Below are 26,685 nucleotides of genomic sequence, written 5' to 3'. Positions count from 1 at the left end.
AAACTCAGAGTTGCGGATACCGGGGATGACGGCTCCTCCGGCATCTCATCAGTTATTATGTGTGTGTGTGTGTGCATAAGAGAAGATACTGTGGATAATAAAATGCGAAAGCGACATTCACTCACACAAACAGAATTAAATTATTTGTAACTCATTACAATGAAGTTATAATCCTTTCTACAATAGACACAAGGCCTGGAATTAGTGGGGAGGGAGATAGTCGATTATATCGACAGTAGTACTTGACTGGTACTTAATTTATCGATCTTTAAAGGATGAAAAGCAAAGTCGACCTCGGCGGAATTTGAACTCAGAACGTAACGGCAGACGAAATACCTATTTCTTTATTACCCACAAGGGGCTAAACACAGAGGAGACAAACAAGAACAGACATAGGTATTAAGTCGATTACATCGACCCCAGTGCGTAACTGGTACTTAATTTATCGACCCCGAAAGGATAAAAGGCAAAGTCGACCTCGGCGGAATTTGAACTCAGAACATAAGGACAGGCGAAATACCACTAAGCCTTTCGCCCGAGGTGCTAACGTCTCTGCCAGCTCGCCGCCTTCGTTACATTCACGTTATAATGATTAGTTTTAAATTGAGAAATATGTCAACAAAGCATTTCGTCTGAATTGTCCTTGTCTAGCCCTAGGTCGTTCTGATAAAAACCGTCGCCTTCTCATTTTATTATCTGAATAGTATCTTTACTCATGTCTGTGTTCGCATTTACACTGTAGAGTGTTTTTTGACGGTAATTTAACTGCATTTTCTAGCAGAGGCTGTCACTGGCGCAAGTAAATTATTGCTGCCGGTGCCTGGGTTGTCGTGGTCGAGTCTGATTGGACAAAACCCTCTACACTTATACACACACACACACACACTCAGAAGCATCATAAACCACGCCGCCGCGCCGGGCGTCGATTACACAGTTTTGGGTGTTTATTAATTTGTTCATGTTTAATTGATCGCTCTCTCTATCTATCTATATATATATATATATTCAAGTTGTCATTTTTCATTCTTATCAATTAATCGCAGTTGCTGCTGTTCAATAGACATATTCATTTAAGGTAATTATTATTTAATTGATATTACAATACAACTGGTGAATGCTTCAGTATATCTCTGTTCTGCTTGCTGTATAGTTATTTAATAAGCCACTTAGATTTATGGTGAAAAACATTCTACCATCCTTAAGCACATCTTGTCCATTCTATTTATCATTATTATTATTATTAATTGTTTTGTTTAACCTTGTAATCAGCTCCGGTTGATCCAGATTTATGAAATCAAAGGTGTCTCGGTCTTAATCATTGCGTATGAACGAAACATTGCCAAATATATTTGTATGTATACATAAAAACATATAATGTCCAATGTGTCCTAAGTTTTTGAAACAGCATGTTACCTAGAGGAGATTTAGCTACTATTATTTAGCTACTATTTCCAGTATGTTTCCCTTAGTATTTTTTTTCGAACTCGATACTGACCTATGATCAAAGGCACTTCATCCACAACCATTCATTCTGCTTCTTCTTCTCGATGCCGTATACTTAGACTATATTTATTAACGTCTTTCTTTTCTAAAAAGACAGAGCACGATTTATGGTAGATTTGACTGCTATTTCTAGTAATTAGATCGCCCTAAAGTAGAGACTCCTTTGCTGACTTATTTTATTGTAGCTGCTGTTATATATATTTGTAACATAGTCAAAAGTATAGGCAATCTTTCGTCTCTATTTTCGTGATGTTTGTTTTCAAACTACGGGACAAAATAATTTTTCCAACCATCTCTTTCTCCGTCTCTCTCTTATATATATATATATATATATATATAGATATATATATATATATATATATATATATACATATATATATATATATTATATATATATATATATATATATATATATATATATTATATATATATATATATATCAATCGGTTTCTCCTTTGTTTATATTAATTGTACTTCCTCGTCTTTATTTACATGATAATTTAACACGCCAACTTGGATTCATTCATTCACACAAGCACACTTCATACAAACACCACAGCAACTACTACTATTCGTTAACTAATGAAAGTATATCAACATCTAAAAAATTTCCAACATCTTATTTCGTTTCAGAAATACTCTTTCTGTTGGCCATTGCCGAGAGGATTATTTCCGATTAAGAAGACCCGATTATCAACAAGAAGATCGCCTTCATCATGACGAAAATAACAATGCTGATAATGTTAGGCCTTGCCGTGCTGCTTCTTACTGTGGGGGTGAGAACCGAACCCGAAAAAGTACAACACGCTGAACATGATCATTATTTTCATGAACACTTCAAAAACGGGGCTCACAATCCACATTTTGACCATTTAGCCATCCTCGGTGAGTATTCTCCTATCTTGAGTGAATCGTTAATGAGTAACCTTTAATTAAAGCGACATCAATTAAAACAAAACCTAAAATAAATAGGAAACTTACAGGGAGGGCGGGTAGAATTGGCTGTCGGGGGAGATGAAATGAAACGACAGCTCGGAAACTGCATTTATTTGAATTTATATACCATTAAGAAGTTATGTGTGTGCGTGTGTAGAACAACTCTTGTTGTCGGAGGACGAACATCCATTTCCATTCATAAATACCTCTTCTGAAAACTTTCAAATAATCATCTTGTTTATTTTTCGAAACACTTGTTTTTATTAATGTTTTACTTTATTTTTCGAAACACTTGTTTTTAATAATGTTTTACTTTCAACAATGCTATCTTAACAAGTTGACTAAACGATGATATTTTGAAATACAAGCAGTAGCCTCTAATAATAACCTATTTTTAAAGTCACCCAAAATAGCCAAGTTATTTTGTACATTCCCTATATGTTTGCATTTTAAATTGACGCCGCTTTACTGAAAGACTTAAGTTGTTACTGTTATTAATGTCAAAACGATGATCAAGGAAAGATATGATCAAGAACAATCTTGCTATGACCATCTCGTATTTTATTTATACATTTATCCAGCGCATCCTTTTTATAAAGATGATAGAATGATGGTGCTACGAACTTACATAAAATAAAATTAAATTTAAAAAACGTTTGGTCTGGGAGGTAAAAGATTTTGAAGAATACTAAGTATGCAAAAATGAAAACAGAACTATGCAAAAATAAAACCTTGCTAAACACAGAAACAGTGTCCTTCTTCAGATGCTCAACGAGTGGTAAGAGATGCCTTTCTGAGGCTGGCTTCTCATCTCAGAACTCATCTCCATACAGATAGCTTAAACGACACAAGGATCTTTCCAGCAGACACGCTTATATTGTTGAGACATGTTAAGTCCGCGCTGGTCTAAAAAAAAAAAAAGCCTTTAAATATCCGAAAATTAGACAAGACATTCTACCATTTGAGGTGTGTGAAAAATTTGCACTGATGTAATGTAAATTTCAAAGTTCTTGGGTTTCAAAAGCCACTTGTGTGCTCTCATGCTCGGAAAAAGTACATCACAAGAAGTGCCCAAGCTTTTGAATAGGAGCAGACTACTTATAAATATAAGTAAATTTTAGGAAAACGGATTGATAGATGCTGGACTGCCAAGAATGCCCATGTAAATACATGAATGTATGTACGTGTTTAATTAATAAAAACCACGATTTCAGAAGTTGGAGGAAGCCAGAAATAATTTGGAAAGTAAATTTAAAGATAATGATGGGTATGAAAAGATGGGGAATAATATCGCAAATATATAATTTCTAAAATACTAGCCAATAAACTTAATATTTTTGTTGTGGTGTTAGCTTCTTGTCGGGCAATATCCTATTAAGGAAGATCACTCGAGGAAGAATATTAAAATAAAACTTCATATAAAATGCCGAAAATATTCTGGTAATAGTGGAAAATATGTTGTTCTGTAATATTTACTCGGTTCTATAGTTTAATCACAGTGATTAAATCAGATTGCTTAACCGCGGGTCGGCCTTCGTTAAACCAGAATTCATGATCAAAGGCGTTCCAGTTGTTATCCTCGCGTTTTGTGTGTGTGTGTGTGTACATACACGAATAAATATGTGTGTGTATATATATAAACACACACACAGAGTCAACTGTTTCATTCTTTTTGAAGTGGTCGGATGTTATCTGTATATTTGGCTGTTATTTCTTGTGTATTTGCTACGTTATTCATAAATTTGATAGGTTTCATGTTCTCCAAGTTCAAGTCTTACTGTGCAGTACCTTAGGCAGGTGTTTTCATATTGATATTAGAGTCACAGAAAAGGTGGCGAACTGGCAGAATCTTTTGCATGCTGGACAAAATGCTTAGCGGCATTTCGTCCGTCTTTACGTTCTGAGTTCAAATTCCGCTGAGGTTGACTTTGCCTTTCTTTCGGGGTCCATAAAATAAGTAACAGTTGAGTACTGGAGTCGATGTAATCAACTTACTCTCACCACCGAAATTCTGGCCATGTGTATTTGCTACGTTATTCATAAATTCATGTGCCAAAATTTCAAACTAATATTAGAGACACAAAAATCGTGAATGTGTCTCTCTTTACTCTTTTACTTGTTTCAGTCAGTTGACTGCGGCCAGGCTGGAGCAACTCGACCCCGGGACTTATTCTTTGTAAGCCCAGTACTTATTCTATCGGTCTCTTTTGCTGAACCGCTAAGTGACGGGGACATAAACACACCCTCATCGGTTGTCAAGCAATGCTAGGGGGACAAACACAGACACACAAACATACACGCACACACACACATATACATATATATGACGGGCTTCTTTCAGTTTCCGTCTACCAAATCCACTCACAAGGCTTTGGTCGGCCCAAGCCTATAGTAGAAGACACTTGCCCAAGGTGCCACGCAGTGGGACTGAACCCGGAACCATGTGGTTGGTAAGCAAGCTACTTACCACACAGCCACGGTTCCAGCTAGTATATTTTGATTAAGGTACATTATTCAGCTGAAGGCGGCGAGCTGGCAGAATCGTTAGCATGCCGGGCGAAATGCGTAACTGTATTTCATCTGCCGTTACGTTCTGAGTTCAAATTCCGCCAAGGTCGAATTTGCCTTTCATCCTTTCGGGGTCGAGTCGATATAATCGACTTAATCCACTTGTCTGTCCTTGTTTGTCCTCTCTGTGTTTAGCCCATTGTGGGTAGTAAAGAAATAGGTACATTATTCAGATGCTGAGATGTGGCAGTCTTCTTCACTCTTTAGAATACCCTGTGTCACATTTTGTGAATGTTTTGCTTCAGTTCAATATACATACTCCACATCAGAAATTACACATTGCACCATCAACTCGTATTGAGTACATAGGTTTGAAGCAAACACAGCATATGTAAAATCTTGGCAGCCTATTTCCCTTCATTACTGAGAAAAAATATTTCTAATATCGAAACCTCCAGACATTATGCTCCTCCATCTTATTTCTAACACCCAGGCACATTTGGAAAGGATTAAATCAACCAAATATTTGCCGGGTAGTTTACTTTTATATACCTTGGAAGAATGTATGAAAAGCATTTCAGTCTTCCTGTAAGTTACATAACATCCCTAAATAATAATAATAATAATAGAAATTCACAAATTTCAACAATAGGCGCAGGAGTGGCTGTGTGGTAAGTAGCTTGCTAACCAACCACATGGTTCCGGGTTCAGTCCCACTGCGTGGCATCTTGGGCAAGTGTCTTCTGCTATAGCCCCGGGCCGACCAATGCCTTGTGAGTGGATTTGGTAGACGGAAACTGAAAGAAGCCTGTCGTATATATGTATATATATATATATGTATGTGTGTCTGTGTTTGTCCCCCTAGCATTACTTGACAACCGATGCTGATGTGTTTACGTCCCCGTTACTTAGCGGTTCGGCAAAAGAGACTGATGGAATAAGTACTGGGCTTACAAAGAATAAGTCCCGGGGTCGATTTGCTCGACTAAAGGCGGTGCTCCGGCATGGCCACAGTCAAATGACTGAAACAAGTAAAAGAGTAAAAAAAAGAAACAGGCTTGCCCCAGTGTTTCAGTTTTGATATATTTCTTATCATGGGATGCTCTTCCTGATTACAGCCACTTTATAGAGCAGTGGTTTTCAACCAGGGTTCCACCAGTACAGTCCAGGTGTTCCGCAAGAAGTTACAAAACTGCCAAAATCGGCAGTAATTTTTAATTCTCCTGTGCAGATATGTGTGCATAAGACTATTAAATTATTGCACAGGTGTTCCTCGAGCCAGTGGAATGTTTCCTTGGGATTCCGCTCCAGCAAAAAGTTTGAAAAGCATTGTTATAGAGAGTACTAGCTGATTTTTTCCATGACATCAACACTAGCGAAGTTTGCTTTCTCCCACATGGTGAAGGAGAACAAGAGAGAGAGGCTGGTGACTTTAGCTGGTGTGTTGACAATATAAAGTATGTTAAGTAAACTTGTTTCCTTGTGCTGTGAAGCTGTAAGTGGAGATATTGACAGCATTGGGGCAAAGTGCAACAGAAGGGAAAGAGAATGAATAATGTCATGAATTAATGATAGAGAGTCAGAGAGTAACAAGGAAGACAGGGGTGGATGGATTTTGGGGGAGATTCAGGGAAACCTTACGTTATGTATGGGTGAGTGGAGATGGTGTGCGGTGCTGGAAAGTATGGCAGGATGGTGGTGACAAGGGGTCAAAGTATACCTAACCTCAGTAGTGTCATGTCTCAGAAGGTAAATAAAAGAGTATGGTGACATTATGAATATGCATAGCTACATGGTAAGCAGCTTGCTTCCCAACCACATGGTACCAGCTTCAGTCCCACTCAGTAGCACTTTGGGCTGACAAACCCTTGTGAGTGGATTTGGTAGGTGGAAACTGAAAGAAGTCTAACATATATATATATATATATATATATATATATATATTATATATATATATATATATATATATATATATATATATATACTGTTGTTTCTGAGGAGAGTCATTTTCTTTTTGTGCCTTATAATGTAACACACTCATCAGTGAAATTTCCACTTATTTCTTATTTTTATTTTCCTAAAATTTTTTGTTGTGTCTTGCATCCTTTTCAATAAGAAATAAGTGGAAATTTCACTGGTGAGTGTGTTACATTATAAGGCACGAAAAAAAAATGACTCTCCCCAGACACAACAGAATATGCTTCAACACATGAACTCATATCAAGAATCTTGCAAACCAAATTCAAAAACGAAATATATATATATATATCACGTGACCAACCAGACCATCAGATGTTGCTACACATCGCTGGTCACCATGCGTTCGCATTGTTTTAGCCTTCGAATGACGCCACCCCACTGGCTAAGCGAGCAGGCCAACAGAAGAAAGAGAGAATGAGTGGTGAAAGAGTACAGCAGGGATCACCACCCCCTGCCGGAACCTCGTGGAGCTTTTAGGTGTTTTCGCTCAATAAACACACACAACGCCTGGTCTGGGAATCAAAACCGGGATCCTACGCCTGCGAGTCCGCTGCCCTAACCACTGGGCCATTGCACCTCCACATATATATATATATATATATATATATATATAATATATGTATGTATATGTGTGTATTTGTTTCCCCATTACTGCTTGACAACTGGTATTGGTGTGTTTATGTACTCATGACTTAACAGTTCAGCAAAAGAGACCGATAGACTAGGAAGGGCATCCAGTGATAGAAACCATGCCAAATGAGACTGGAGTCAACTTACTAGCCCTGGTCAAACCGTCCATCCCATGCCAGCATGGACAATGGATGTTAAATGATGATTAGTATATGTATTTATAGAAATAGGTATGTACAATTCAAGAATCTAAGTGTAGGAGGTTAGTAAGCTTCAGTCATGTATACAACTCGCAAAAGGTGTGCAATATACAGTAAAATGAGTTTATTAATATTGCAAGTTACACACTTCATCCCATATTGAAATCATAGGAAATTTTGATAAGCTGACAGTCACCATACAACTTACGGTTGAGCAACTAAAGTTGCTACAAATATGAATAAAATCCTGGTATGGTAAAAAATAGAACCGATAAAGCAGGGACTGTTTCATAGCTAAAATAATGTTTCTTAAATAATTTGTAACATTACATAGAACCAGCTTAGCTAAATTTTCAGGTCCCATTACCTATACGCTGTATACATTGTTGTGTGTATACACACACACCAAGGAAATGACTAGAGACCGAGACCTATGGAAGTATGCTGTGCGTGAGAAGACCCGGCAAGACTAGTGAGACCATAACCCGTGGCCTCTACCTGGTATGTAGCCAGTCGACTTATACATACCTTTCCTTCTTGGGACACAAAACTCCACTTGTGAAGACCCGTTGAGGCAAGTGAAAATCAAAAAAATCAAAATCAAACCAAATCAAATCAGATATCAGAGAGCAGAACCAAAATCGAAGTCGATCAACATCAATGGAAATTGCAGCTGTGATACCAGTGCCGGTGACAAGTAAGCGAACCATCCGATTGTGGCCGTTACCAGCGCCGCCCTGACTGGCCCCGTTGCCGGTGGCACGTAAAAAGCACCATCCGTCCGTGGCCGTTTGCCAGCTCCGTCTGGCACCTGTGCGGGTGGCACGTAAAAAGCACCCACTACACTCACAGAGTGGTTGGCGTTAGGAAGGGCATCAAGCCGTAGAAACACTGCCAGATCAGACTGGGCCTGATGCAGCCTTCTGGCTTCACAGACCCCAGTTGAACCGTCCAACTCATGCTAGCATGGAAAGCGGACGTTAAATGATGATGATGATGATATATATATATATATATATATAATATATATATATATATATATATATATATATATATATATATATATACATATATATATATATGTACACACACACACACATGTATACATGCAAAATATAAATGCATGTAAATATTTATGTGTGTGTGTCAGATCACTCTTAGTAACATGTGACCTAGGACAACCTGCAGGTTGATTGACAAATTTTTGCTGGACACCCTGCTGGATGAAAAGCAAAGCTTGTCAAAAAAGCAAATGGACTCAGTAGAGTCACTGGTCACCCAACAGCTGGAAGTGAGAGATTACTAGTCTTTGTTTAGACATCTCTTCAGGAGAATGGATTCAGTGATGCAACACCTGTGACTTTCTTTGCATCCAATAATGTAGACTAGTTCTTCTTTTGTGGGGACAAATGCATACATGGTTCAGAGAGTGGGGCTGGCTCTATTACAAGGCCTTTTCTCACTTTAAAAAGCTCTAGGGGCAGGCATCACTTGATTTTTAACATCCCTGTTATCTGTTGCACACCATGGTTGACCACAACCCAAAAAAAAGGCAAAACACTCAATGAAAGAAACAAAGGCACGTGTCAACATGGGTAGAAAGCTCTCTAAACAGTTACTGCAAGAGGCACCCATCATTGCCACATCTGTGCTAAAGTGAGTAGGTCCCTAGCAGGACTAAAAGGCCTCATCTATGCTGTTAGTGTTAAGAGAACAATCAAGTGATCGCATTGCCAAAAATCATTTTGCAGCCATATCTATCCATCTCTCTCTTTCTCTCTCCATATATATATATATATATATATATATATATATATATATATATTAATAAATGAAATAAAACATATGCATATATATAAACATATATGTACGTACCTACCTCTACTTGTACATATACACGCATATATGAGTACAGGACACCAAAAGGACGTCGAACACAATGAGAAACGAAAACATAGACACAAACCAAAGGAACTGGACATTTATTAAAAACAGCAAAAAAATAGAATACAGGACAATTAACACAAGGAAAAACCCCTTCTTCAGTCGCTAAAGCTTTCATCTACTCTACGTTTCAAAGGATAAAAGCGACACACACATACATATAGCAAGCTAGATAGATAGATAGGTTGATAGGTTGATGAATAAATATATGGGTGTAGGAGTGGCTGTGTGGTAAGTAGCTTGCTTATGAACCATATGGTTCCGGGTTCAGTTCCACTACGTGGCACTTTGGGCAAGTGTCTTCTACTATAGCCTCAGGCTGACGAAAGCCTTGTGAGTGGATTTGGTTGACGGAAACTGAAAGAAGCCTGTCATGTATGTATGTGTCTGTGTTTGTCCCCCCAAACTTGACAACCGATGCTAATGTGTTTACGTCCCCCGTAACTTAGCAGTTCGGCAAAAGAAAACCGATAGAATAAGTACTAGGCTTACAAAGAATAAGTCCTGGGGTCGATTTGCTAAACAGCGTGCAGTTAAAAACCTGTGCGAATATTGATTTACTAAATCTGTGCGAATGTCGGTTTACTAAAGGCGGTGCTCCAGCATGGCCACAGTCAAATGACTGAAACAGGTAAAAGAGTAAAGAGAGTAAACATGTATTGTATAGTGTTATTTCTCGGGCTACAGTATTCCTGTGTATCAGTCATTTCATGGCCCTGAGAAAAAGTCTTGAAGAAACTATTTCAGTAGGCGCATGAGTGGCTGTGTGGTAAGTAGCTTGCTAACCAACCACATGGTTCCGGGTTCAGTCCCACTGCGTGGCATCTTGGGCAAGTGTCTTCTGCTATAGCCCCGGGCCGACCAATGCCTTGTTGGTAGACAGAAACTGAAAGAAGCCTGTCGTATATATGTATATACATATATAATTAATTAATAAGGGTGAGAGAATTAGATACTAATTTAATAGTATATCTATTCTACACCAAGTGGCCTAGTGCTCCGAGAAACCTGGATTATTATAATATTTTATAATATATTATAATATTTTTACAAAATAAATATAAGAGAGTGGTCACTATATGGCTCACTCTAGCACCAGTTAATCCATATTGGATTAACTGGTGCTAGAGTGAGCCATATAGTGACCACTCTCTTATATTTATTTTATATACATATATATATATATATATATGTGTGTGTGTGTCTGTTTGTCCCCCTAGCATTGCTTGAAAACCGATGCTGGTGTGTTTATGTCCCCGTCATTTAGCGTTTCGGCAAAAGAGACTGATAGAATAAGTACTGGGCTTACAAAGAATAAGTCCCGGGGTCGATTTGCTCGACTAAAAGGCGGTGCTCCAGCATGGCCACAGTCAAATGACTGAAACAAGTAAAAGAGAGAGTAAAGAGAGTGTCTTCGTGTTTTGAATTTTTATGCAAGGACACTTCTTTAATGTTATAGCAAATGAACAGGTTAAATGACATCAATTTTTAAATAGATTCTAATTGTTGAATCCCTTACCAACTCCGTTCAGAAAGCATTCCAACCACTTTTTTTTTTTATCTTGTTATTTTTTTAACCAACCAAGTGTATGGAGAATCACATTAGCCAATGATGTCCATTGTCTTTTTTCTTTCTTTTTTGTTGTTTTTTTTCTTTTTAAGATGGTATGATGAGATAAGGAAGATTTAGCAGCAATTTCAGGCAAGTCAAAAGACCAAGCCGAGGTTTCCTCATTGACTTGTCATCAATCATGTATTTTATTTGATATAAAAGAAATTTACCAGAAAAAGAAAGGTTAATTAGCTTTTCCTAGGCCAGTGCATGTAGGTATGTGTGTGTGTGTGTAAATGTCGCCATGACATTTACAGATGATGTGAATATTGAAGAATGTTTTTTCTTTTTGCTTTATTTTTCTATACACATTGCCTATTGTAAAGCAGACTTGTCTAGTTTGCATATGTATGCATGTTCTAGTTGTTGAAACAAGGAAATGTGGTACCAGATGTTTTTTGATTGCTATGACACTTGACTCCTAGCTAAGAGAGATTTACTACACTCCATAGTGACCCAACAGGAGAGCCTTTGTGGCTGCACGATTTGCTAGAAATAGCAGCAAATCTCAATCAAACCATGCCCCACTGTTTTAAAAATATGAAAGGAACACATTTACATTTAATCTCCAAAATGATGGGATGATCATATAATCATCATCATATCTCATCCCATTCTTTTTTTTTTTTTTTTTCTTTATATAACATCCATCAGTGACTCTATTTCCATTGTTTGTAATTCCTTGTTTGTCTTCTCAGCATTACGCCACTCGACCACCAGACCATTCTCATTTCTGTTCTTTCCAGCCCTTTCAGTTGCTTTCTTTTCATTGCCCATGTCTCCTTCTCATAAATCGTGGCACTTTGCAACACCTGCAGCATCACACTTGGCTTTTCAGTTTTGGTGATGTTCTCTTGCACTTTATTTGTATCCCACCCAGTTCCTTCCAAGCACTGCTGTAAACAGCAGAAGTGAGCTAGAATGCTAAAACTTAGTGCACATGCAAGGCAGAGTTCAAGGTCAGTCTGTGCCCAGTGGCTCCACTCCATGTGGTTTAGCTTCATTACTATAGTAACAATCTGGATCATGTATATGCTTCTACATCATTCACCATCATTAGGTCACTGTTTTTCATATATAACATTACTTAAGATTACTCTTAATAATTGTGAATTTAAATGTCTTCTTCACGCCATTTCCAGTGCAGGTGCTTCCTCAGGCATTGTATTAATCATTAATGTCACCCTTTTCAAGCCTAGGCAGTCTCATGGGCCCGATTTCTGTGGCGTACATGTTCCCCTCAGCTGAACGGGACGCCAGTCCATTGCAGCATTACTCAAGAAACAGGAAGAGAGCGTGGGAGAAAGTTGTGGCGAAAGTGTACAACAGGAGTCGCCACCACCCTCTGCCAGAGCTTTGTGGAGCTTTTAGGTGTTTACGCTCAATAAACACACGCAATGCCCGCTCTGGGAATTGAAACCGCAATCCTCCGACTGCGAGTCCGCTGCCCTAATCACTGGGCCATTGCACCTCCATATTAATCATTACTACTTCATAATTATTAAGAGTAATCTCAAGTATTATGAATATGAAAAATTGTCACCTAGTGATGGTGTGCAGTGTAGAAACATATGTTGCAGTGCGTTAATAAAACCTATGAATTTCCATCTGTAAGTTAGTATTATTATTACAAGTGTGTGTGGATAATAACCATCTATTTCTTTAAAAGCAAGCCTGGATTTATATCTGATCATTTAAAATTATTCTTCAGGATCCCTGGTCTGGTGGTACGTAAAAAGCACTATCCGACTCGTGGCCGTGGCACGTAAAATACTCCAATGCGACCGTACGACAGGCACCCTTGCCAACCCCCTTTGCTTGTGAAGACATGTTGGGGCAAGCGAAATCGAATTGAACCAGCCAGGATCCCTGGTCTGGTGGTACGTAAAAAGCACTATCCGACTCGTGGCCGATGCCAGCACCGCCTCGACTGGCTTCCGTGCCGGTGGCACATAAAATACACCAATCTGACCGTGGCCGTTGCCAGCCCCGCCTGGCACCTGTGCAGGTGGCACGTAAAAAGCACCCACTACACTCACGGAGTGGTTGGCGTTAGGAAGGGCATCCAGCTGTAGAAACATTGCCAAATTAGACTGGAGCCTGGTGCAGCCTTCTGGCTTCCCAGAACCCCGGTCGAACCGTCCAACCCATGCTAGCATGGAGAACGGACGTTAAACGACGACGACGACGACTGTTCAAAAGTTCACCATATGCCAGCAGTGTCATTTGATCTTTGTAATATCTTAATGTCCTTGTAGTGTCTTCTAAACTTTATCTATAAAAGGTTATCATTTGACACATCCATTTTCATTGAAATTATACATATATAATATATACATACACACATATTGATTTGGTCTTGTACTTTGGAATGAGCTGAGAAATCAGGTTTTAATTGGTTCCAGTTTCATAATTCATGTTTTAGTGTTAAGAACAACTTCAAAAACTGATTACAAGTTGCCCCAATTTCATTACAGATGATTTAACTAGCAGGGGATACTGAAGTCTTAGAAGTAACTGCAAAATTTCCTCAGCTCATATCCTACTGTGTTAAACAAAGGAAAACAGGCCTGACATTGTGGTTAAGCAGATTGCTTACCACTGTGTGCTCCCTAGACTGACCAAAGGCTTGTGAGTGGATTAGGCAGAAGAGAACTGCAAAAATGGCCCATTATATGTGTGAGTGTGTTTTGTGATTGTCTGTTTGACAACTGCTGTTGGTTTGTTTACATCCCCATGACTTAGCAGTTCTGCAAAAGAGACTGACAACATAAGTACTAAGCATCAGAATAAGTACTGGGGTTGATTTCCAAGGCAGCACTCCTGCATGGCTGCCATCCAATGAGTTAGACAAGTAAAAGATAAGATTAGATACATAGTTTGAAATAAAAATATTAAAAAATTAAGAAACCAGATATTTCCAGGTGAGCTGTCTCAATCAAAGTCCTCTCAATCAGGATTATGTCCTTGTTCTTTGTTAATCTGTCTGCACTTCCACAACAAAAACATTCTGAATAGTTCAACCTTTTAGTGTTCACATTATTCTGCCAAAACTAATCCCTTTTTTATCCACATTGTTTTGAACTAATCATGCATTATCTTGTAGTTATGAGATTTTGATGAGGAAGCTGTTAATTTTTAAGATGATATTGTAGGGTTGGTGTGAGAGACCAGATATGGCCAGTTTGAACATAAAACAAGCAGAATACTTTTGGCCAGATATGGCTGGTTTAAATGCTGAAGGGTTTAAACAATCCTACATTTTCTACATTTTGAAAACAAATGTAAAATATTTAATATTTTTCTGTTAAATTAACCTAGTTTGTTAAATCTTGACCGTCGTTTTATAGAAAAGAAAATAATATTAATTCAAATCTAGTTCAAATACTTGAACACATATATTTTGAGAGTATTGTGTGCATTCTAATCCTTGGTTCATTGTTTTCTTCTTTTTATCTTTTTTCAAATGCTTTCATCATTTCATTATTCTCTCCATCATCCTTCCATTCATTTCAAACTTGTGTATTATTTCGCATGAGATTCATACCAAAATTATAAGAATGTGTTGGGTGTTAACTAAAATAACTAACAGAACTTTATCATTATAAATTTATTCATAATTAGATTATTCTGTCTCTGTCTACATTATAAAAATTTGACAAAAATTTGAGAGAACATGAAATAATTCATTTTTGAAACAGAGAATCTTGAAGCACATAAAGCTATAAATAAATAGCATACAAATATTGGGTATTGGTTGAAAAACACATTTGGATGCAAAAAGTTGAAAGCTCTACTTAGGACTTGAACCCACTTCTTCTGTAGACATGACAAGTGTTCTACCATTGGATCAAAGCAATCCTTTGAATATCTCTATCCATTTCACAAACTTTGTTCTTACCTGCAAGAATTAACCTTCAACTCTTTCTATCTAATAAGGTTTTTCAACAAGAATTATCTTCTTTCTTTCTTTTTTTCTTTTTATTTTGTCAGTTATTTTGTGCTATTCCCATTTTAGTTTTTCATACTAGCATGTGTTAGTCATTGTCACTAACCCTTACCTTTTTCTCCAACCAAGAGATTGCTGACCTTGCACATTCCCAAACGTGCAAAGACAGTGGATGACTACCTGACAAGAGAAATAACATCACTGCACTTACAACCTAGTGACCCGTGGAGAAGCGCAAATGCAGACATTACCCACGCAGGCACACACACACACACACACACACATACATACATATATGAAAAGTCACAGATGACTGAGAAATAGTTTGATGAAATTTTATTTAATAATAAATAAATTATTTAAATCTCTGTATTAATGCAAAAAATCCTTCAAAATAATGCAGAATTTAAGTGACATCCTCAGGTGAAAGAAATGGATTACTTGAATCCATATACTGAGACTTAAATATATATATATATATATATATACTTGAAAATGGATGCGTGGCATGTGTGGTAAGTAGCTTGTTTACCAACCACATGGTTCCGGGTTCAGTCCCACTGCGTGGCACCTTGGGCAAGTGTCTTCTACTATAGCCTCGGGCCGACCAAAGTCTTGTGAATGGATTTGGTAGACGGAAACTGAAAGAAGCCCGTCGTATATATGTATATATATGTGTGTGTGTGTGTGTATTTGTGTGTCTGTGTTTGTCCCCCTAGCATTGCTTGACAACCGATGCTGGTGTGTTTATGTCCCCGTTACTTAGCGGTTCAGCAAAAGAGACCAATAGAATAAGTACTGGGCTTACAAAAGAATAAGTCCCGGGGTCGAGTTGCTCAATTAAAGGCGGTGCTCCAGCATGGCCGCAGTCAAATGACTGAAACGAGTAAAAGAGTATATGTATGTATGTATGAGGGAGAGAAAGAAATAGGTATGACAAACTTCTTTCAGTTTCCAACTATCAAATGTACTGATCAGATTGGGGCTAATATAAAGCACTTGCCCATAGTGCTTTATAGTGGGACTGAACTTGAAACCAAATTGTTAGGAATTCGGTTTTCTTAACCACACAGACATGTCTGTCTGTGCCTTGCACTTTATCTTAAATCTAAAATTACTGGTAACTAGTTATCAGCTAAAGAGTATATTGCTAGAATATAAAAGCTCTGAAATGTAAATTACACCCAAATTTAATAAATGTTTGGAAAATTAAAATGAAAATTCAACATTTCTTCTACAAAATCTCATTATTGAATGAAACACTTTGCAATGAAGTGTATTGTAATCCCCTTCTCCCAACTAAACACTCTATCCTCCTTGATCCTTTGATGTCTACCACCCACTTGTGAGCTTACAACAACTCCCAAGGTGCTCCTACTCAGGTAAAGAACTCACTACCTCATGACTGTGAGCCCAATGCTCTAACCACTGAGCTATGCACCTATATATATATATATACTCTTTTATTTGTTTCAGTCATTTGACTGCGGCCATGCTGGAGCACCGCCTTTAGTCAAGCAACTCGACCCCAGAACTTATTCTTTTGTAAGCCCAGTACTTATTCTGTCGGTCTCTTTTGCCAAACTGCTAAGTAACGGGGACGTAAACACACCAGCATCGGTTGTCAAGCAATGCTAGGGGGACAAACACAAACACACACACACACATACATATATACGACAGGCTTCTTTCAGTTTCCGCCTACCAAATCCACTCACAAGGCATTGGTCGGCCCGGGGCTATAGCAGAAGACACCAAGATGCCACGCAGTGGGACTGAACCCGGAACCATGTGGTTGGTTAGCAAGCTACTTACCACACAGCCACCCCTGCGCCTATATATATATATATATATATATATATATATATTATCATCATCATCTTTTAATTTTAATGTCTGTTTTCCATGCTAGCATGGGTTGGATGATTCGACCGGGGTCTGGGAAGCCAGGAGGCTGCACCAGGCTCCAGTCTGATCTGGCAGTGTTTCTACAGCTGGATGCCCTTCCTAACGCCAACCACTCCGTGAGTGTAGTGGGTGCTTTTTATGTGTCACTGGCATGGGTATCTTAACTACAATTTCCATTTGAATTTTATTTTGATGTTGGCTCATTAGGTCTCCTCAAGAACAGCGGGTCACTCTACAATCCAAGGTTAGCACAGCAGGCCGTCCTGCACCGAGCCACCAACTCACTTTATTTGTCAGGTCTTCATAGTCACAGCATATCTCATTTCCTCCGTGGGGTCCTACGTGCCACTGGCATGGGTATCACAACTACAATATCCATAAGATTTTTATTTTCATTTTTGGATTTGGTTTGCAAGATTCTTTATGTGAGTTTGTGTGTTGAAGCATATTCTGTTGTGTCTGGGGAGAGTCATTTTCTTTCTGTGCCTTATAATTTAACACACTCACTGGTAATATATATATATATGTAATGTATGTGTGTGCATAAAATGTTGATGTTTTGTTTGTCCCCTGCCACTGCTTGACAATCGTTAGTAGTTTGGAAAAAGAAACTGATAGATTAAGTACCAGGTTTAAAAACTAAGTGCTGGAGTTAGATTGTTTGACTAAGCCCTTCAAAGTGATACCCCTGCATAGTTGCTGTCAAGTGATAGAATCAAGTAAAAGATAAAAGTTTATGAAATTATATTGAACTTTGACATTCTACTCACTGATAACACCACCGTCCAACTCAAATACTAACCCTAACAAATTTTTTTGAAAAAGTGTTTATAAAACATTGTTCTTGATTTAAAGATTTTATATGTAAGGAAAGTCCTGACCTCCCCCTCCAAATCACCATGTACTCTTTAATGAAATTGCCAAAAAAGACTATTTATATTGGACTTTAGCATAGCAATTTGTTTCTGTTCTCTGATAACATAATATCCTACTCATATATTAATCATGACAAAAAATATTTTTGAAAATGTGTTTAAAAAAGAAGTATTGTACTTAGTTTAGGTGCAGGAGTGGCTGTGTGGTAAGTAGCTTGCTAACCAACTACATGGTCCGGATTCAGTCCCACTGCGTGGCATCTTTGGCAAGTGTCTTCTGCTATAGCCTCGGGCCAACCAAAGCCTTGTGAGTGGATTTGGTAGACGGAAACTGAAAGAAGCCTGTCATATATATGTATGTGTGTGTCTGTGTTTGTCCCCCCAACATCGCTTGACAACCGATGCTGGTGTGTTTACGACCCCGTCACTTAGCGGTTCGGCAAAAGAGACCGATAGAATAAGTACTGGGCTTACAAAGAATAAGTCCCGGGGTCGATTTGCTCGACTAAAGGCAGTGCTCCAGCATGGCTGCAGTCAAATGACTGAAACAAGTAAAAGAGAGTAAAAGAGAAAGCGAGTTTAAAGGTTTCTTTCGTGGTTTAGGTGCTGCAATCGCTGTTTCGCTGTGATGTTTTTGAGCAAAACACTTCGTTTCATGTTACTCCAGTCTACTTCAGATGTAAATAGGTAATGTTGTGATGGTTTGGCTGCCTGCCTAGCCAGCAAGGCAAGGAAGGCGTATTGTGATCAGTAGTGTTTAACAGCATGTGGTAGTCTGATCGATACAGATACACAGTGAATTGTAAGAAAACTTGTGATCCTCTTTCTCAACTTGATGTCTTCTACCCACTTGTGAGCCAACAATAACTCCTGAGCGAGTGCTACCCAAGTAAAGAATCGTGCTGCAGTTAAACTTCCAACCATGACAGTAATGTAAAACCTGTCCTATCAGTAGGACAATCTAAGCCCAACAGTTTTCATGTTACGTGGGTGTTTATCCCAGGCATTTTTCTTTTCTTTGCAGAATAGTAGTATAGTTGTTTAATTGCAGTGTAAAATATTTTTAAAATGTGGGAAATGTTTTCACCATTTTCTCAACAGAAATATTTCACAACTTTGGAAGTTGGCCATGAAAAAGAAAAAAATAAATATGGTTTCCCCTGATTTCTAAAATATCTCATTTTTCTTTCTTTCTTTCTATTTTGCCTTTCATCTGCTTCTGTTATTCCACTTTCCTTCGTTCTTCTCACTTTTCATATTCGTTTCACTTTTCCACATTTTAAGCTCACACACACGTATATATCTTTTACTTGTTCAAGTCATTACACTGTGGCCATGCTGGGGCACAGTGTAATTTTCTCTGCCAAAAATAGTGTTCATGAATAAAAGATCTGATTTGGGTTCAGCAGGGAATATAATAGTGTATACTGAAAAATAGAAGGAGAAAATAGTCATACTTTATACAGGAAACTGACAGAAAATGATATACCTATTTCTTTACTACCCACAAGGGGCTAAACACAGAGGACAAACAAGGACAGACACACAGATTAAGTCGATTACATCGACCCCAGTGCGTAACTGGCACTTAATTTATCGACCCCGAAAGGATGAAAGGCAAAGTCGACCTCGGCGGAATTTGAACTCAGAACGTAACGGCAGACGAAATACCTCTAAGCATTTCGCCCGGCATGCTAACGTTTCTGCCAGCTCACCGCCTTGATATACCGTGAGCTGATTATTCATTTGAAAATTAAAGTTACCTTTGCAAGTCTTACCAATTCATAAGGGCTGGTTTCCCAGTTTCATCGCATATATATTCCCCAATCGGACAGTATTTTTTTGTCAGCTGAGTGGACTGGAGCAACATGAAATGAAGTGTTTTGCTCAAGAACACAACACGTTGTCTGGTCCCAGAATCAAAACCACAATCGTACGATCATGAGTCCAACACCCTAATCACTAAGTCATGTGCCTCCACACTCATTTAAACCGGCCGAAATATTCTACCTGTTTTTATGTTTGGACTGATGAGGTCCAGCAACCTCTTTCACCAACCTTACAATGTCATTCTAAAAATAAACAGTCGCATCATTGAAATCTCAAAGCTGCAAGATAATGCATGATTGATTGAAAAAAATATGTGAATAAATAATTCAGAGACCCCCTTCGGTCACGACACAGACCATGGGATTGCACCTAGAAAGTTACCCTCCTAGACACAGGTCCGGGCGAGGTTGTTTATGGAAGACCAGCAGTCACCCATGCATAATAGCCTCCCCTCTCCACGCCACCAGTGTTATCCAAGGGAAAGACAAAGGTCGATACAGCTTGGCACCAGTGACATTGCAACTCATTTCTACAGCTGAGTGAACTGGAGCAACGTGAAATAAAGTGCCTTGCTCAAGAACACAACACGCAGCCCGGTCCGGGATTCGAGCTCACAACCTCACGATCGTAAGCTCAACGCTCTAACCACTGAGCCATGCGCCTTCACATATATATAAATAATAAGCATTATATTTTACAGGGAAATCTAAATTTTAATATGCTTAATATTTGAAGCCAGCTGACAAAAGAAGCCCTGTACTTAGATATGTTGCTTGTAATTACTGCAACAACTGTGGTAATATGTTGTTGTGTAAAACTGAAACACATTATGTAACTTGTTGAAAGCTGTGTGACTGGTAATAGTTATTAAAGCCACAGTTGTCATGGTTGTGAAATTGTTGCATTTGACAAAATATTGTCTTACTTGCATTGTTTGCAATGTGTCACTTGTTTAAATTTCTGTAGGGTAGGCATATAGGCAACCGAATTTTACACCAGAGTGTTCTTGGTATATGTCTTATCAAGCCTGGAAATATGAAGTACTAACCACAGTAAATTTTGAACCCAGCTTGTATAAGGACAAAAGTACATACTGTAATCTACCATTTCTGCTGTCCTCTTCCACCAGTTAACATCATCATCATTGTTTAATGTCTGCTTTCCATGCTGACATAGATGGTTTGACTGAGGGCTGGCAAAATTTATGCCAACCACTCTGAGAGTGTAGTGGGTGCTTTTTACATGCTTTTTTTTTTTATTTAGGCACACACTTAGAAATTTTAGAGGGAGGAAACTAATACAAGACTGGTACTTTTTTTAACTTCTAATGGACAAAAGGTAAATTTGACTTCTGGAATTTGAACTCAGAATATAGAGTAACACAAGTAAATACTCCAAAAGCATTTTGTTCAACACTCTAACAATTCTGGAAATCTACTATCATCTAGCCATAATCCTTTCTACTAAAGGCACAAGGCCTGAAATTTTGTGGACAGGGGCTAGTTGATTACATCAACACCTGTGCTAAACTGTTACTTATTTTATTGACCCCAAAAGGATGAAAGGCAAAGTCAACCTCAGTAACTATTGAACTCTGAACTTAAAGCCAAAAGAAATGCTGCTAAGTATTTTAGTCCAGTGCAGTAATGATTCAGTCACTTACTGCCTCAAAAACAGTAATAATTTCTAAGGTGTGGCTGTGTGGTAAGTAGCTTGTTTACCAACCACATGGTTCCGGGTTCAGTCCCACTGCGTGGTACCTTGGGCAAGTGTCTTCTACTATAGCCTCGGGCCGACCAAAGCCTTGTGAGTGGATTTGGTAGACGGAAACTGAAAGAAGCCCGTCGTATATATGCATATATATATATATGTGTGTGTGTGTGTGCGCGTGTTTGTGTGTCTGTGTTTGTCCCCCTAGCATTGCTTGACAACCGATGCTGGTGTGTTTATGTCCCCGTTACTTAGCGGTTCGGCAAAAGATACCGATAGAATAAGTACTGGGCTTACAAAAGAATAAGTCCCGGGGTCGATTTGCTCGATTAAAAAGGCGGTGCTCCAGCATGGCCGCAGTCAAATGACTGAAACAAGTAAAAGACCAGGATTTTGAGCAGAGAGGGTTAGTTGATAATATCATCACCAGTACTTGATTGAAATCATTTCATCAACCCTGAAATGATGAAAGGTCGAGTTGGCCTTGGCTGGATTTCATCTAAAGAAAAAAAAAAAGGTTTGGGGTGGCCACACTAAATACTGTTTGATATTCATTCAATGCTCGAAGGATTCTGCCAAGTGGTCATCCTCAGTAATGATAATTGTTTCAAATTTTGCCATTTTGGGGATGGGGTGTGTTGATTATATTGACCCCAGTTTTCAACTAGTACTTAATTTATCAACCCCGAAAGGATATAAAGCAAAGTTGACCTCAGCAGAATTTGAACTCAGAATGTAGCAATGGGTTAATTATCGCTAAGCATTTAGCTCAGCATGCTAATTGGTCTGCAAGCTCGCCACCTTAGTAATAATAATAATAATAATAATTAGTAATTAACTAGCTGGCCCTGTGCTGCCAAAAATGACAGCTAATTGTAGTATTTTATATATAAACTAGCAGTATCGCCCGGCATTGCTCGAGTTTGTAAGGGAAATAACTATATAAGCATTTTTAGAGATGTAAAGTATAATAGCCATCTCAATATGGCTAACCTCAAAGTGGGGGGTGTTACTGTAGCTTTTTACGTTCTGAGATTTAATAATACATTTTTAGAGAGTTACTTCCCTTATATATGCCAAAAATGCATTAAAAATGGGAAAAATTGATGGTAAATTTTTTTTTAAATCGTAGACTCATCGTAGACGCGCGCTAATACCCAGAAGGGCTCGATATGAATCACAACTATAAGTTTGGTTAAACTGCACTGCAAAATGTGGGAGTAGTTAGGAATCTAAATCGTAGGAGACAGACAGCACACAACCTCACTTTTATATATAAAGATATGGATGGTAAATCAAATTAATACACTTGTCAATGTTATCTGGTGGTTGTCTTTTGAGATGTGACATCACTCATCGTTTGTTACTGAAAGAACAACTGGTTCGCGCATACATTCACATACTTTCCTTGTATATGCACACACATACATATACTCACACAGAGTTGAAACACTGTTTGATTTGTTTTTCACTGTTGAATGTTCACCATCCAACTTCCATTGCACACACACGCACACACACACACACACATACCTCCTCCCTTTTACATACAAAGAGTTGAAATGTTCCCACGACCAGTTTGCCATCACCCTTTCCTTTCTCATTCACATGTTGTGATGGAGAAAACCAAAAGAGTATTATTATAGTAGATAATACTCTCTCTTTTTATAATTTACTCTTTTACTTGTTTCAGTCATTTGACTGTGGCCATGCTGGAGCACCGCCTTTAGTCGAGCACATCGACCCCCAGGACTTATTCTTTGTAAGCCTAGTACTTATTCTTTCGGTCTCTTTTGCCAAACCACTAAGTTACAGGGATGTAAACACACCAGCATTGGTAGTCAAGCGACGTTGGGGGGTGGGGGGACAAACACAGACACACAAATATATACACACACACATACATATATATATATATATATATATATATATATATGTATATATATATATGTATATGACTGGCCTGGTGCAGCCTTCGGGCTCCCCAGACTCCAGTTGAACCGTCCAACCCATGCTAGCATGGAAAGCGGACGTTAAATGAGGATGATGATGATGATGATGATATACACACACACACACACACACACACACACACACACACATATATATATATACACACACATACGACAGGCTTCTTTCAGTTTCTGTCTACCAAATCCACTCACAAGGCTTTGGTTGACCCGAGGCTATAGTATAAGACACTTGCCCAAGGTGCCATGCAATGGGACTGAACCTGGAGCCACAAGGCCAGCAAGTTCAAGGGAAGGGGTAAGTGCTCAACTGGTACTTAATTTATCAACCCTGAAAAGTTGAATGACAAAGTCAACGTCAGCAGGATTTGAACTCTGAGCAAAAAGACGGATGAAATGCCTTTAAGCATTTTGCTTGGCTTGGTAATGATGCCACCAGCTCACCACCCTAATAATAATAATTGGAAGAAAATAAAAGTGAGAGAAACATGTGACTGTTTGACTTGATAACACTCATTCTCGCTCACAACATCATAAGCGGAAAGTGTAACCTCTCGAAAGAGCTGTTCTTCACACCTGCTCCAGATCATCGGCTGCGGGTCATTCTGAAAAGCTCTATCTGCGACGATTTTATCTCAATCGAAGGAGAGGGGCTTTCTCCGTCCGGGTTGCGGATCCGTGGAATAAGCTGCCGGACGAGATAGTGAAGATGCCGACGACCGCTTGGTTCAAAGTCTCCCTTGACCACAAATGGCCTGAACTCTTTACATGAACACCCTCCCTGTACATAACTCCATGTCCCCCTACATGGCCTTGCTTTTTGCTTTTTGAGCCAAAAAATTAACTAACTAACTAACTAACGCTATGAATTTTGTCATGCAATGATTCTCAACCCCAGGGAATATTAACCCTTTCGTTACCAACCCGGCTGAAACCGACTCTGGCTCATTAGTACAAATGTCTTGTTTTCATAAGTTTGAATTAAAATCTTCCAATCTTAGTCACAATTTATGTTCGTAACACTAGCTTAGTGATTACTAAGTTATTTTACTAAATTGTTTGTTATATTTAAAGTAATTGAAAGAAACACAGACCATCTCAAAATAAATATAGTAAACGAAAGGGTTAATGTATAGAGGTTAGTATGTCATGTTTCTACCTGCTTAACTATATAACCAGACTGGTTATATAGTTTGTTTGTTCAGGATCATTGGAGCGTTAATTTAGCCTCAGTAACTATTTAGATATTAAGAAAGTTTTGCATGATTTTTTTTTGATTACCTAATCATTGCAGTCATACTAATAAATGCAATTTAACATGTTGCCTGTTTATTTTTAGTGTTATGTAGTATCCTAAAGCTTTACTGCTTAGCTATTTATTTATGCACCCTTTTCAAGCCTAGCCAGGCTCATGGGCCTGGTTTCCTGGTTTCTGTGGCATATGTGCTCCCCCCACCCCAGCTGGATGGGACACCAGTCCATTGCAGCATTACTCAAGAAACAGGAAGAAAGAGTGAGAGAATGTCGGGGGCGAAAGAGTACAACAGGGGTTGCCACCACCCCCTGCCAGAGCCTTGTGGAGCGCTAGGTGTTTTCACTCAATAAACACACACAATGCCCGGTCTGGGAATCGAAACCGCGATCCTCCGACCGCGAGTCCATTGCCCTAACCACTGGGCCATTGTGCCTCCACGCTGCTTAGCTATATTTTACATAAAACAGTAGAAATTAAAAACACGTAAAGGTAAACCTATATTATACTCATCTTCTATTTTGTAATAATACTGTATATTATAAAGTGTCACCCCTTACATATCTCCAACTCATTGGTCTTGCCAACTTTTGTCACCCTTGGTATGTTTAAAATCTTCCCTCCGCTGCCTCAAACTAAACATTATACCCAGGACCTTTCTTCCTAGAATACTAGGCCCCTTGTGCTGGAATCTTCTTTCTCCTCATAACTTTCCTGCTGGTATTGACCTGCAATATTTTAAACAGAACATTAATGACATCAGCCTCACTGGTTTCAGAGGGCCTGCAAAGGTCATGGGAAATATTCTTTCCTTCAGGATCAACACATTAAAAGCCTAAAAAGCTAGTGAATGGAACATAAACTAATTTAAGCGGAAAGTTTGTATCAGAGAACCTGAGATGATCTTGGACAGGTTAGTATCAGAAGGGTTAAGGATGTTATTACAAAAGAACTGTATTCTTTTATGTGTTTCAGTCATTTGACTACGACCATGCTGGGGCACCAACTTAAAGGGTTTTTTTAGTTAAAGAAATCAACCCCAGGACTTATTCTTTGTAAGCTTAGTACCTATTCTGTCAGTCTCTTTTGCTGAACTGCTAAGTTACAGGGACGTAAACACACCAACATCAGTTGTCAAGTTTACAAGTTCAAACATGCCCCAAGCATATTTAAACTGGTAATAACATTGCATTTACACACATCACTGCTTAGTGCTCCCACTCTGTAATTTTTGCTTTGATTCACTTGAAGCATTGTGAGAAGCCCGTCATATATATATATATGTGCGTTTGTGTGTCTGTGTTTGTCCCCCTAGTATTGCTTGACAACCGATGCTGGTGTGTTTATGTCCCCGTCACTTAGCGGTTCGGCAAAAGAGGCCGATAGAATAAGTACTGGGCTTACAAAGCATAAGTCCCGGGTCGAGTTGCTCGATTAAAGGTGGTGCTCCAGCATGGCCGCAGTCAAATGACTGAAACAAGTAAAAGAGAGAACTCTTAAGAAGCTGCTCAAATCCAAATGAAGCAAAAACTGCAGGCAGGTTGTGTTATTAAGAAGCTTGCTTTCCCAATCAAATGATTCCAGGTGCAATCTGCTCCCGTCGGTATTAAGGTTCAGTAGTTATTCTTCCACCAGTGTTTGAACTCCCATCTCATACCAACATCGAATAGCTTACCACAACCTGTCTTACTCTCACCACTTCCTCTAATTTGCTAGAACTTACATTGTTTACATTTTGAATTATTCTGATTGTTCAGTAGCCTCTGTCCATGTCCTGTAGTTATTTAAATAAATCATCATCATCATCCTTCAACATTCATTTTCCATACTGGAAGAGGTTGTTATTGTTATCATTTCAGAATTACCAGTTATTGTGAC

At 38.7% G+C, this 26,685-nt stretch overlaps 1 protein-coding gene across 4 annotated transcripts in view; it reads left to right on the top strand.

Annotated features, from left to right (window-relative positions):
- LOC115215179 (reticulocalbin-2) overlaps positions 1-26,685 on the top strand; it is an 88,980-nt gene that overhangs the window by 36,947 nt on the left and 25,348 nt on the right. Inside the window, exons 1-2 of one of the 4 annotated variants that reach the window (XM_036505413.1) lie at positions 897-1,075; positions 2,137-2,388. In XM_036505413.1, coding sequence (XP_036361306.1) covers positions 2,220-2,388 — 169 coding nt within the window. In that variant the 5' untranslated portion in view covers positions 897-1,075; positions 2,137-2,219. Of the gene's footprint in view, positions 1-896; positions 1,076-1,590; positions 1,614-2,136; positions 2,389-26,685 lie in introns of those variants that run through there. The other 3 variants (XM_029784363.2, XM_036505416.1, XM_036505414.1) reach the window with 3 other exon arrangements.

Source organism: Octopus sinensis, linkage group LG8 (genome assembly GCF_006345805.1).
Source record: "Octopus sinensis linkage group LG8, ASM634580v1, whole genome shotgun sequence".
NCBI classification, from domain to species: domain Eukaryota; kingdom Metazoa; phylum Mollusca; class Cephalopoda; order Octopoda; family Octopodidae; genus Octopus; species Octopus sinensis.
The sequence above is the reverse complement of the archived record's forward strand: the minus strand, read 5'-3'. Positions and strand labels throughout refer to the sequence as shown.